This window comes from Henckelia pumila, chromosome 3, assembly GCF_033568475.1.
Source record: "Henckelia pumila isolate YLH828 chromosome 3, ASM3356847v2, whole genome shotgun sequence".
NCBI classification, from domain to species: domain Eukaryota; kingdom Viridiplantae; phylum Streptophyta; class Magnoliopsida; order Lamiales; family Gesneriaceae; genus Henckelia; species Henckelia pumila.
The window spans coordinates 175,482,340-175,495,252 of NC_133122.1; the positions used below are offsets into that span (position 1 = coordinate 175,482,340).

General features: G+C 34.6%; 3 protein-coding genes across 3 annotated transcripts; 1 reads left to right on the top strand and 2 right to left on the bottom strand.

The window, feature by feature from the left end:
- Window positions 1-2,083: 2,083 nt before the first annotated feature.
- LOC140886395 (large ribosomal subunit protein uL5) lies at window positions 2,084-3,852 on the top strand. Its single transcript, XM_073292953.1, has 5 exons — window positions 2,084-2,221; window positions 2,332-2,439; window positions 2,553-2,595; window positions 2,705-2,900; window positions 3,502-3,852. The coding sequence occupies exons 1-5, from the start codon at window positions 2,219-2,221 to the stop codon at window positions 3,695-3,697; spliced, it is 546 nt and encodes a 181-aa protein (XP_073149054.1). The 5' UTR covers window positions 2,084-2,218; the 3' UTR covers window positions 3,698-3,852.
- Window positions 3,853-4,010: 158 nt separating this feature from the next.
- LOC140886394 (ATP-dependent zinc metalloprotease FTSH 2, chloroplastic) lies at window positions 4,011-8,126 on the bottom strand. The gene is made up of 5 exons (XM_073292952.1): window positions 7,961-8,126; window positions 5,844-7,035; window positions 5,451-5,764; window positions 4,833-5,073; window positions 4,011-4,489 (listed from the first exon to the last, which is right to left on the bottom strand). Exons 2-5 carry the CDS (start codon window positions 7,023-7,025, stop codon window positions 4,151-4,153), a joined length of 2,076 nt encoding a protein of 691 aa, XP_073149053.1. The 5' UTR covers window positions 7,026-7,035; window positions 7,961-8,126; the 3' UTR covers window positions 4,011-4,150.
- A 564-nt stretch (window positions 8,127-8,690) lies between these two features.
- Window positions 8,691-12,209, bottom strand: LOC140892276 (uncharacterized). Its single transcript, XM_073301117.1, has 6 exons — window positions 11,894-12,209; window positions 10,272-10,427; window positions 10,051-10,183; window positions 9,506-9,545; window positions 9,050-9,194; window positions 8,691-8,968 (listed from the first exon to the last, which is right to left on the bottom strand). The coding sequence occupies exons 1-5, from the start codon at window positions 12,176-12,178 to the stop codon at window positions 9,107-9,109; spliced, it is 702 nt and encodes a 233-aa protein (XP_073157218.1). The 5' UTR covers window positions 12,179-12,209; the 3' UTR covers window positions 8,691-8,968; window positions 9,050-9,106.
- Window positions 12,210-12,913: the final 704 nt, after the last annotated feature.

Sequence of the window (12,913 nt, forward strand, 5' to 3'; positions counted from 1 at the left end):
ATCAATAATTAAAATTTTTATTAATATGTTTCTATTAATATTTATTTATAAAATAAAATTTATAATTAATTATAATGATTTTTATTTATTTTTATTTGTAGTGAGTCAACTCGTGAGTCGATCCGCCTAACCCGCAACCCAACCCACCTTGGATTGGGTTGAGGATCTCCAGCTCGCCAGGATGGTAGACCGACCCGCCCTCAACCCGCCAAAAGGTGATTTTTTGGTGGGTCGGGCCGCCCAACCATGAGTTGCCTTGTCTATTCAAACGTATTTTTGCCAAAAAGGAGAAAACTCGGGCTAATAGCATTTTGCCCCCTTGTGAAATACCTATATAGCATAAAACTCTTTATAAAAAATTAATTAACTATCAAGTCCTTTACTTTTCAAATTATTAGCTAAAAAACTTTTAAGTCAACAATTGTTGTTGCACGCGCTTGAAATACAACATATCTTGCTTTTTTTCATTTTTTATTAGCTAAAATGACATAAATACCCTCAAATTTTTTATAATATTATTTGTGATTAAGTTTTTCTTTTTGAAATAGTGAATTCACCAACTTGCTAACCAAAGATGTCATTTTTATTATTTTTTAATTTTTAGAATTCATAATAAAAAATCATTAATAATATGCTTGGTTATAATAATAAACTAAATAAAATAGTAATATTCAAATGAATATAAGAATTAATAATACGAAATAAAAGTAATTATTTTAGAATTAATAGCCTAAAACATATTAAATAAATAATAATAATAATAATAAAAAAAAAACTTCTAACATGGAATTAATAACATTAGCAAAATGAAATAACTATTCAGTTAACTTTCAATTATACATACATGAGTAAAAAAATCCATTTTTCTTAATCTCTCGAATGATTCAAAATTAATCGCATGTTATTATTCAAGATGATATACAAAATTTTATTATTCTTTTATCAATTTTCTCAATCATATAATTTATATTAATAAATCATTTTAAATTTTTTTGATTTTACGACCCGAATTTTATATAATATTTGAATAAATTAATATTTATATATATGTATGTATAATATAATATAATAATAAGATAAAGTTAGTATTTTCAAAATGAAATTTTAAATTCATCAAATAAACTTTGGTAAAAAAAAATACATAGTTGAAATGAAAATTAACATTTTCAGTCGACGTGATAAATATATTAAATTATAATTGAATTTTTGTTCATTCTAAATCAATACATTTTCATCATAATGTTTTTTTATTTAATTACTATATTAGAATTTTATGGAGTGATATCTTTAAGTATAATTATAAAATGATTTTAATTAGATAGAAATTTTAATAATTTAAAATCAAATTATATTCGAATATCCGGTCCAATGCAATGAGATACATTAAAAATCAATCGTTAACTCAAATATTAATTTATTTAAAAAAATCATAAAAGTTTAGAATTTCCTTAATAATATATTTTTATTTTGATAAATTCGTTTAACTTGAATAATTTGATTTTTAAACACCATTATTTTGTATTCAAATATCACTACTATTTTTTATTATTTTTCTGTTGAATGTTACCTTTTTTATTACCAATAATATCATTAATGTTTTGTATTATAAAAACACATGTTTGGTGAGCAAGTCTGTGAATTAACTATTTCAAATAATGGTATTTTCCAACTTCATAAAATGTAAAAAAAAAAATTAAAATAATTAAATTCAAAAATCACTTTTAAATAGTTGGACCAAGGTCCAAGAAAAAAAAAACCAATAATAAGTAATATACTAATACACTCGAGGGTATTTTTGTCATTTGAGAAAATAAAAAGTTCGACAAGTATGACAAATTGAATTTCAAGTGTTTGTGACTACAATTTTTAATGCAGGAGTTTTTTAGCTAATTATTTGAAAAATAAAGTACTTTATAACTAATTATTTTTTTATAGGGAGTTTTGTGCTATATAAATATTTCACAAGGGGACAAAATGTCATTAGCTCAGAAAACTCATATGAGCAAAAAAAAAAAAAAAAATGGAAAAAAAACTCATAAAATTAGCAACGAAAACCCTCAACTTATACAGTCTATGAAACACGCCCTTACCAAGTCACTTCATAATTCATACATATATAAGATATATGCTTTAAGATTTCAAGTTTCTTTTACTCTTTCTAGCAGTCCCCAAAACCCTAGCCGCCGCCGCCGTTGCCTCCTTCCGCCAGTCCTCCACCATGGTAAACCTAGCTTCCCGAAGCTCGCCTGTGTTCTATATAGTAATATGTTTTCATATAAAATCGATTTTATTAAACTTCCGTATATGTGTTTGTGAAAATGTGTAAATCAGGCATCGGAAAAGAAACTCTCGAATCCAATGAGGGAAATCAAGGTTCAGAAACTGGTACTAAACATCTCCGTGGGCGAGAGTGGAGATCGTCTTACTAGAGCTGCTAAGGTACTTTTTTTTGCCCCTCTAGTTCGTTGGATGCTTCCCATGATTAGTAGTTGCTATCATTTTCAGTAATGTGTAGTGCATAACTAGCCATTTTTTTGAAAATTAATTCTTAGGTGTTGGAACAGCTCAGCGGCCAGACCCCTGTTTTCTCCAAGGGTATTGTTTTTTACTTGGTTCTTGAGGAATACACTGTTGGGTCTTTGGGGGTCAGGCGTAATGAAACTGGTTGTTTTGGCTTTTAAAATTCTTCTCTTTTCTTCTACAGCGAGATACACTGTTCGGTCTTTTGGCATCAGGCGTAATGAAAAAATTGCATGCTATGTCACGGTCAGGGGTGATAAGGCAACGCAGCTACTTGAAAGTGGATTGAAGGTGAAGGAATATGAACTATTGAGAAGAAACTTCAGTGAAACTGGTTGTTTTGGCTTTGGCATTCAGGAACATATTGATCTTGGAATTAAGTAAGCAACTTAGGCTTATCCTATACTCTGAAATGTTGTTTTTGCATTTTGTGTTTCTGAGTTTACATGGAAATATAAAGTATCTTGTGTTGGACGGTTGTTTTGGTTGAGGATTGGCAAGATATGAATTATACTGTCTTGGCATCTTAAAGAAATTGTGGTTGGTGTCAATTTATTTATGGGTAACTGTTTCTGGTTTGTCTTAGTGGCTGGTCTTTTTCTTTTTTATGTGACTGTAATACGAGAGTTGATCTGTATCAAGATACTGAGGGGTTACATTAGTGTATGTTCATAGAGACGTTTGCTTCTATGTACATGTATGGCTGAATGTGTATGGATTAGGTTATTTTATAAAATATAGAGTTAGTGACAACCTCTCTGAAAAGAACTGGACAAAACATCGATGTTGAAAAGAAAAGAAAGACCACTACTGTATTATAAGCGTGAGTTGATAATTACCTGCTATTTTGGCATGGTTACAATATTTGGCTAATCTATTTTCTTGCAGTATAAGCTAGGGAAATATTGTGAAAAATGTTTTCATACAAGACAATGACAGTTGGGCAAAGATAACTTATTTGTTATTCATGAATCTATTCAGGTATGACCCTTCAACAGGTATTTATGGTATGGACTTCTACATTGTCTTGGAGCGTCCTGGTTACAGAGTGGGACGTCGCCGTAGATGCAAGTCCCGTGTTGGAATCCAACACAGGGTCACGAAGGAGGATGCGATGAAGTGGTTCCAAGTGAAATATGAAGGTGTTATCCTCAACAAGGCCTCCAATATTGCCTAGAAGAGAACCTGTTTCAAACCATCCGCTAATGCCATTATATGTATGAAGATTTTGGAGTTCTTCACTCTTTGACCTATCAAAGTCGTAATTTTTTTTTAAGACTGTGTAAACTCAAGTTCCTTTTATATCTATAACTTTTCCCAGTTTTCAATTCACTAATTAGGTGATTAATGTTTGTTTTTATTAGCCAATACTTTCTGCGTACGGTGATATTCCAATTTCTCCATGCGATTGTCGACATATAGAACAGGAGATTAAAACATGGTTCAAAAGAGGAGATTTGGACTCTATTTTGGTGTATGTCAACTTAAAATAGAAGAGGCAAATATTTCCAATATCACTGCTATAATACCGGTGGGACAGGGAATTGGTACAAAGTAGTACAGAAGCATGAACATATAAACAAGCTAGTGCTGTGCAGTCGAGTTCGATCGTATTCTAGTGTACTTTGTATCATACAGTTACTGTAGCTGGCGTAGGAGTAACTCTATTTTCAGCTGGGATTTCGGTGAACTCCGATAAAATTGCCCGGAACTCATCTCCGGTCATGGTCTCTTTTTCAATAAGAACTTCCACGATTTTATCCATGGCTTCACGGTTGTTTCGGATGTGGCTCAAAGCAATCTCATACGCACGCTCTGTAATCCTCTTTACTGCCGCATCAATGTCTTCTGCCAGCTTTTCAGACATAGAATTCCTTGCCATCATTCTCATGATTACATCCGCACTTTGAGCCGAGGTGTCCATGAGCGACCATGGACCTATTTCAGACATACCGAAAGTAACAACCATCTACAAGAGAGCATCAATTTAGTAAGCAGATGCCCAAGTTTCATTAGTAAAAAAATAATTGTAAGACCAAGAGGTTTCTGACTTATCAACTATCCAAAGTTACAATTGATAATAATGGCTTATCTTAAATATTTTAAGCCGAACCGTAGCTCAAACAACGAGCTTCGACCGATCACGACAGCAGGTCCTGTTGGCATTCTCCAACAGTGATTTTTGAAATGTAATACAGGAAGACAGTTGGAACTTGGATCCAAAAAAATATGGAGGAGGATAAAAATACAAGTTTTTCATATTGAAAAAGAAATCGTGAATGTAAAAATAGAAGGCCCAAGAAGGAACTTACTTGCTTAGCCAATCCTGTAATCTGCTGCAAATCACCAGCTGCACCAGTTGTGACCTCGGGCTCACCAAAAATAATCATTTCGGCAGCTCTTCCACCAAGCCCACCAACAATTCTGGCAAAAAGTTGCTGCTTAGAAATTAAGGTTGGATCATCGGAAGGGATGAACCACGTCAAACCACGTGCTTGACCACGTGGTACCAAGGTGACCTTCTGAACCGCATCATGCCCTGGAGTTAGAGTTCTGCATAACAAAACAACCAACAAAATGTCACAGGTGGCATATTAAAAAAAATTTGTTCACAATTGGTTCAATTTTCACACGAAAATGTTCAAGTATATTCCCTGCCACACAATGAAGGGCTCTGAACTGGAACACATCTAGAATCGGTTTTTATGATTCATAGCGAGTCACCAACTCTAACTAAATGATAGAAACTTTCTTATGGAAGAGATCCATGAATAATATGAGTCTTTTAAGATCACAGAGAGTGTGGAAGGTTAAAATATACAGCACCAAAGAGATCCAGATTCAACTTCCAATTCCAACGTTGCAACTAATTTAAAAGCAAGTAAGATTAATGTTAGCCATATATTTTATTTTTATAAATCTGTACTTACCCACAGATGGCATGGCCTACTTCATGGTATGCCACAAGACTTTTGCTCTTTCCATCTGTCATGACAGTACCTTCCATTCCAGCAACAATCCTATCAATCGAATCATCGATTTCTTTAGATGAGATTGCTGTCTTTCCACGCCGTCCAGCAAGAATAGCAGCCTCATTCAAGAGATTAGCAAGATCTGCTCCACTAAAACCAGGTGTCCTCATGGCCACAACCTCAAGTGATACATCAAGATCAAACTTTTTATTGCTAGCGTGAACCTTCAGGATTTCCGTTCTTCCACGAACATCTGGGACATCAACAGATACCTGCACAACGATTTAAACTGTGTCTACTTGTAATCTGAGCTCTAAATTAGAAACAAGACATATGATGTGTATATCTTACCTGTCTATCAAACCTTCCTGGTCTCAACAAGGCAGAATCAAGAATATCTGCACGATTAGTTGCAGCAATCACAATAATACCAGTATTCCCTTCAAAACCATCCATTTCTGTTAATAGCTGGTTCAGTGTCTGCTCCCTTTCATCATTTCCTCCACCAATACCAGTTCCTCTTTGACGCCCCACAGCATCAATTTCATCAACAAATACTATGCATGGGGCATTTTCTTTGGCCTTCTTGAAAAGATCGCGGACTCGTGAGGCTCCAACACCAACAAACATCTCAACAAATTCGGAACCTGAAATGGAGAAAAATGGGACACCTGCTTCACCAGCAATTGCCTTGGCTAGCAAGGTCTTTCCAGTACCAGGAGGACCAATAAGAAGAACACCCTTTGGAATACGTGCACCTATAGCAGTAAATCTCTCGGGCTTCTTAAGGAACTCCACAACCTCCATAAAATCTTGCTTTGCTTCGTCTACCCCAGCAACATCATCGAAAGTTACGCCTGTATTGGGCTCCATTTGAAACTTGGCCTTTGATTGACCAAAGGTGAGAGGGAAACCAGGCCCACCAGGCCCGCCCATTCCTCCACCAGACCGTCTCGAGAGAAGGAAAAGCCCACCAATCAAAATTAAAGGGAAGGCCAAATTTCCAATCAAGTTAAATAAAAGCGAACCAGAGTCCTCTTGAGCATTATGGGCAGCAAAGTCTATGTTCTTCTCCCTTAACTTCTGAAGGAGCTCCTGGCTAAGTCCAGGGAGTTGCACTCGCACTCTCTGCACTCGGTTACCCAACTCCGGGGAGACAGCCTCAACAATGGCAATAGTTCCATTTTCAAACAAATCAACTTTCGTCACTCTACCCTTATCAAGATACTCCAAAAATCTAGAATAGGACATCCTTGAGTTGGAGACGCCTTGATCATCAGCCCTAGCTACTCCATTGCTGAGTAATGCCGGAGCAACAAGTCCAGCACCGCCAAGCAACAACTTCAGAAAGCCCCTTCTTTCTTCATTTGGCTTTTCATTCATAGTTGCTCTAACAGTCAAGGTTTTACCATTCACAGATGGGAGGCGAGGTGATTGGATAGGACGTCTTCCATAAATATCATGGCTCAAAGCTGTTTTAGAATCACGTATAGATAATCCACTTCCCACTAGACATGCAGATAAAGCTGCCATCTTCTTTCTTCTGAAATCCGAAAAATAAACGAAATTGTTGAGCTCATCCAATAAACACACAAAAAAACAATAAATAATGCTATTTTATTGATTTATGAGTTACGTATTGTAGGTAGGCTCAAGAACCCAAAATCCCTAAACGGAATCGATCATATTCTGTTTCTTAACCAGTCCTAATAATCATTCTCTAAAGTTCATAAAGATGCCAAGAACTCTGGTTGACATCAGAATGATCATTGATGATTGAACTTGAGTAATGGCCAATTATTGAAGGAGTATTATATGCGATATCCCTGGCAAAACTTCCTCATAGTGCTCAAAAAGGTGATCAACGCTTCTTAAAAAACAGAATGAAAGAAAAATAAAACTAAATCAAAACAATTAAATATCAAGAAGGATTATTTTGAGCCAACATTATCTCTAATTAAGTACTGTTACCAGAGGGGGCATAGCCAGTAAAAACAGCATTCAATTATTTCAGATTAAACATCGTAATTCCAACTAAAATTAAATCTATCCTATGCTAAATTCCCGACCCGTTCCTGATATTTTATGCTACGAAAAGAAGCACAGACAAATATACAATCAGAAGAACAATTTACATACTGGAAATCATTAAATCCCTCTTAACCTCAAAACCTAGTGAAAAAATTACTTAACATCCAGCAAGAATTAGCACGGGAGATGGGTTAACCTTAAACACAATCAAACTAAAGCGGCTGTACAAATCCAACTTCAGAACTGAACCGATAACAGTCAAGAAAGCAAAGAGAAACCAAGAAAAACACTGGATTCACATAACAATATACCTCAATGCTTTAAATTGTTGAACAGAACTAAGAACAATCAATCAAATAACAAAAAAACCCAAAAAAAGTCTCAACATAAATCAAATGAAGCTTAATTCTTTCACCGTAGGAGGAATAAAAACATACCAAGCAGGAGGAGATAGTTTGGGGAAAGGGAAAGAGCGATTGAACTTGAAGGGAGGAACAGCGGAATTTAGAGGGAATGGATGTGGTTTGGAATTGGATGCGTGGCGTCTTCTAAGTGGTTCATTTGTCTCCCTTCTAGTACTTCTCCTTTTGTCATTTTATGCCATTTTCAGTCTCATTTCATGAACTGTAAGATAACTGTGGTTATTAATTATATATATTTTTAATTATATTAGTTTAAAAAAATCATAATTTTTGAAAAACTTTTCTAGAAGAACAGACTAGATATTTCTAGAAAAATGTAATTGGCTTAATTTATAAAATATATCTCTATAATTTATTTGTTTTATCTTGAGTAACAATCAAAACAATTTTCATGATTTATACACGTACAAAAAAGATGCCGACTCTGTTTATTATTATTATTAGTCGGCCGCTATCGAGTATAAGCAAATTTGATTTTCGATGAATTTAAGAGAGTGTTTGCAACCTCTAAAAATAAGTGATTATGAAGATTTTCTTCACAAATTTACTTATTTTTAAAGGTTGCAAACACTACCTAAATTCCATAGAACTGAAATGAAAGTAAATTTAGGAAAAATAATAATGTGATCTAAACTAATTTTACTTCTTAAATGGAGCACTGGTCTGCACTTAAGGATGAAGAAAACGTTTTGAGCATAAGTCTGTACTTGATGATAATGTTCACTCAAATAGTTGATGCCTCAAAGACATGCATTTAAAATTAATGGAGTCAATAGAAGTAGATTCTATGGTTCAACAAAGAACGTCAAATGTAAAGATTGTGAATGAATTTTACAGCAACATCTTAACATTTTTTTCTAAAGAAAAGAAAGAGCAATGATCCAAATTCTGGTGTTTGTCCGGCCAGATTGAAAGCCAGTTTTGTTGTGAACCACATTCGGTTTTTGACGAGATGGAAAATCAATTACTCCGGGCATGGATTGTTTCGTTTACTGTCCAAAGCGTTCAGTTTCAGCTTCAAGCCTACAAAAATATGAATTGAGAATGAACAATGAAAGAAAGTGATGTAATTCGGTGCCAATGTTTCGACTTTTGAGAGAATACCTGATGTTTAAGCAGTCAGGCATCGGACCATGCATAAAAAACTGGCAGCAGAAGAAGTCACCTGTTTATGGTTGTGGACAAGTAGAAGTTCCAAAACACCGAGGCCATGGACATGAAAGCAACACGGGCTTGAAGAGGGATTATCCTGTAAGTTTTTACATAGCGCGTCATCTTAAATATATTGGCAACTTCAGCTCAAGGAAGAACAAGAAACTAATCCTCGTCCTCTTCAACAAGCTGACATCTTCAGTTAATCTAGTTATGTGTACTGGTGAAGGCAAAAATGAAGACATGCTCAAACGAATCGAGGCAAGAGCATTTAGAGCTGTCTCGATTCATATTTGATTAAAACTCAAGGTTGAAATAAGAAAATATTTGCTGGGACAATATGGTTGCACCTCCAGGTATGACCATTGACAATTACTTTGGGGTGAGGCAGGGGAGAAAATAACATACCCAAAATTCAAGATGCTCACGGGAATCCAGAACCTGAACCCTATGTAAAAAAATATATAGAAATTAACTATAATATTAATCCAAAAAGCAAATTCTAAAAAAAAGTAGCTCATGAACTCGTGCATTGTTTTTAATAAAAAAAGTTCTAAAAAATTACAGTGTGACGAGGTTTGGGTAAGTCTAGCCAATCAAAACACGGTTTAAGATTGAAGCCGGCTCCAACATTGTTTAAAAACTTAACCACCTATCTCTCTGCTTAAGCTTTAGTTATGATGATAATTTTATGTAGTTATTATTTTATTCAAACTACTATCTACCCTTGATCTCGATTCTTGATTTTACATAAATAACATATTTTGACAATTAACTCTAAATAGATTGAAGCACATTTTAGTCACTACATTCTTTTACATGAGCTCCAAACTCACTACTCGATCGAGATCAAGTTAGTAGATCTGTCTTCTGAACCGAGATATACTGAAGAGCTACTCTAGTTCGAACTTGACTCCCTTACATTCCAACAGAACCTACAAGATGGATTTTACCAGTGAACAGAGTTGGAAGTGCATCTTTCTTGTATTTATTAGGAAGCTCAGCAAGCTTCCCTTCCCATAGTTTACTCCATGCAAAAATAACAGCAATAACACATGGACCGAGAACAACTTGGTTCAATAAAACCTGCGAAAAAAGTAGTTGGATGAAATAGCTCAAAACTATTTTTCACCCTGTAGTGTCAAAAAGAATTCCAAAACCTTGATATTAATACCTTTGTCATCAGGTTTTGGATATTTTTCTTTGGTAAGCAACAATCAAGGAACTGATACCACGCGAATGAACCAGGGCCATAGAGCAGGAAGCCATATGATATCATCCGGCTTGCTCGGATCCAATCGTGCTCAGCCAATAGTGTGCTTATAGTATCCTATGGCAACCAAGAAGGTTGAGTCAGAAGAAAATTGAATATCGGAGCAGTCAACAGTGTAATACAAATTAAAGATCATAGAAACTATCAGTGAATAAGAAGATGATTTAGAAACCAATGGATCAATGCCATTTTCAACTAGTCTCAGTATGAGATACACACTACGTTAGGATATATTTTTCAGAGGAAATTAAAACGAAAAGAAAAGTAAAAGCTTGATATCATTGCCTTTTCCCTTTCAAGGTAAATTCATATGATATTTTAATTTGTTTTAAAAATTAGATGGATATAGGAAATTATAAAAAGTGAGTAAATATATCTTTTACCACTTTTTCCCATATATTCCTTTACTATCAAAAGATGATGCTTTTTGTAGTGTTGCACTGCTGCCCATAGTTATTAAGGTTGCTTGTAGTGCCAAAGGGCGAGGGATCTTGGAGCCAGTGGTATGTGCCTTTTAAAGGTGACATACATTGAAGGAAAAATAACGATATATATCAAACAATTCTGAATTAGATGCAAACACTGTGCAGTAAACTTACGGCGACAAATTAATAAATTGTTACTATCAGACACAAATTCCAATTGAATTTTAGTCAATAAAAACCAAATAATTTGCAGACAAGAGTATTAAAATAATAAGCTAGTAAATTCAGTCATTTGAATGGTCAGAAATTTAGATATGAAGATTTATGAAGAAATGAAAATAAATAAAAGAAAATGTGAAATCACACTTACGAAAACAAATTAAAAGCAAAATAAAAATTCCCAGGATTGCTGGCTGTCACAAGAGTCATTGGATACAGTTTTGGTCAGTGGGTTGTAATGGGGCGTGCGCTGCTAAGGGAAGTAGTTTGTTGTCCAATGCCTGCCTCTTAGATATCAGTGTGCCTCCAACTGAATTGTCATATCCTTTTTGAGCTTCATAACCACCCAAGATGTAATTTTAGAAACACTGGTGCTTCCTTTAATGAAATCGAAGGTCCAAACGTTGCCTAATGTAAAGAGTAAACTTTGTTTTACCCCACCCAATCTATTATAGTTGACAACTATCCATCAGATGGAAAGCATGAGGCTGCAATGGATGCACGAATCCATGGGTGGCGATGAATACAATACCAAGTTAACCAGATACAGAGACATTGCATACTAGTTTCACATTGATGCAGTAGAGGTACTTGTTTTAAAACTGGCCAAAATTAGCTTCCCAGTTCTCCATGGATTCCTTCTAATATGTTGACCAAACTTTTCATTCACGTTTTGAAGCATTCAAAATAGATCGAATGCTCAGCCTATATGCATAGACAACCGTAATAAACCAAGAAAAGAACTATGAAATTTGCTTCTATCTACTCATGAATCCAACCAAGACATCAGTACAACTTATCATCAGAAACCACAAATAAGGCTGGCAACAAATCCATGAACACAGAAAAAAAAAGACCCCAGTAACATCTTATTCTCACCTTGAAATTCTGAGAATGGGATAAGGCATCTTTGTTGGTGACCCATCGATGGTGGAGCTGCGCTATGGTGTCGCCGGAGAAAACAAGCGAAGCGGCAGTTGCGGCTTGCTTGAGTGGGAAACGGAAGGAGGAAGAAGCGCCGCCGCCGCCAAAGGAGTCTCCTGACGAAGAGGGCTTCGAATCCCTGTTGCCGGAGCTCCTCTTCTTGCCACGCCTTCTGTGAGTCCCGTCGTAAAACGGCCCCATTCCCCAAATGCCGCCATTTCCACCTGCAGTGGAACCCATTACAGATTTGTTTCACCAAAACTGACCGACCACCCAGCCTGATATGAACCCAAAAGATTAAACTTTTTGTCATGTAATTCGTAATTTTATCACTTTTTTTTTTTTTTTTTTTACAATAATGAATTTCATCACTTTTTTTTTTTTTTTTGAAGGAATAAGTGTATCGCTTTTGAATCTTGATTATGTTAATTTGTACTTTTTAAATTGTGGTTATTTACATATTTTAACAAAAAATTTGTATCTTTTAATCATGTAATTTTCGTTTTTCTTTTAGTTTTGGTCTTATTGTGATGAATTTTTATTTTAAATTTTATTACTTGTTTTTTTTATTATCTTATTTTTAGTATTTGTTGATAAAAAAAAATGTAAGTTATAAAACCGAAAAATGAAAAAAAAAATTCCAAATTATCAAGACTCAAATTGCAAATTATGAATTCTCCATCAATGAATATTTCGTTGATAATTTGAGACTAAAATTCGTTAGATCAATTATCAACATTTTGTGCACAACTTCAACCAACTCAAATAAAATTGTAATACTCGTATTGTTCTAATATAAGACAAATTAGAGCATGTACAAGGATGTGAGGAAGTTGGTGTGATCAAGTTGGTAACTTGATCGCATGATGATGTCAGCATTGATAACTTCATTGTTCGTTTCTACAATGGTGTGGTGATGTTGTAGTGGTGATGTTGAAATATTATTTTTTAAATTTATTTAAATAAAGTTTTTAA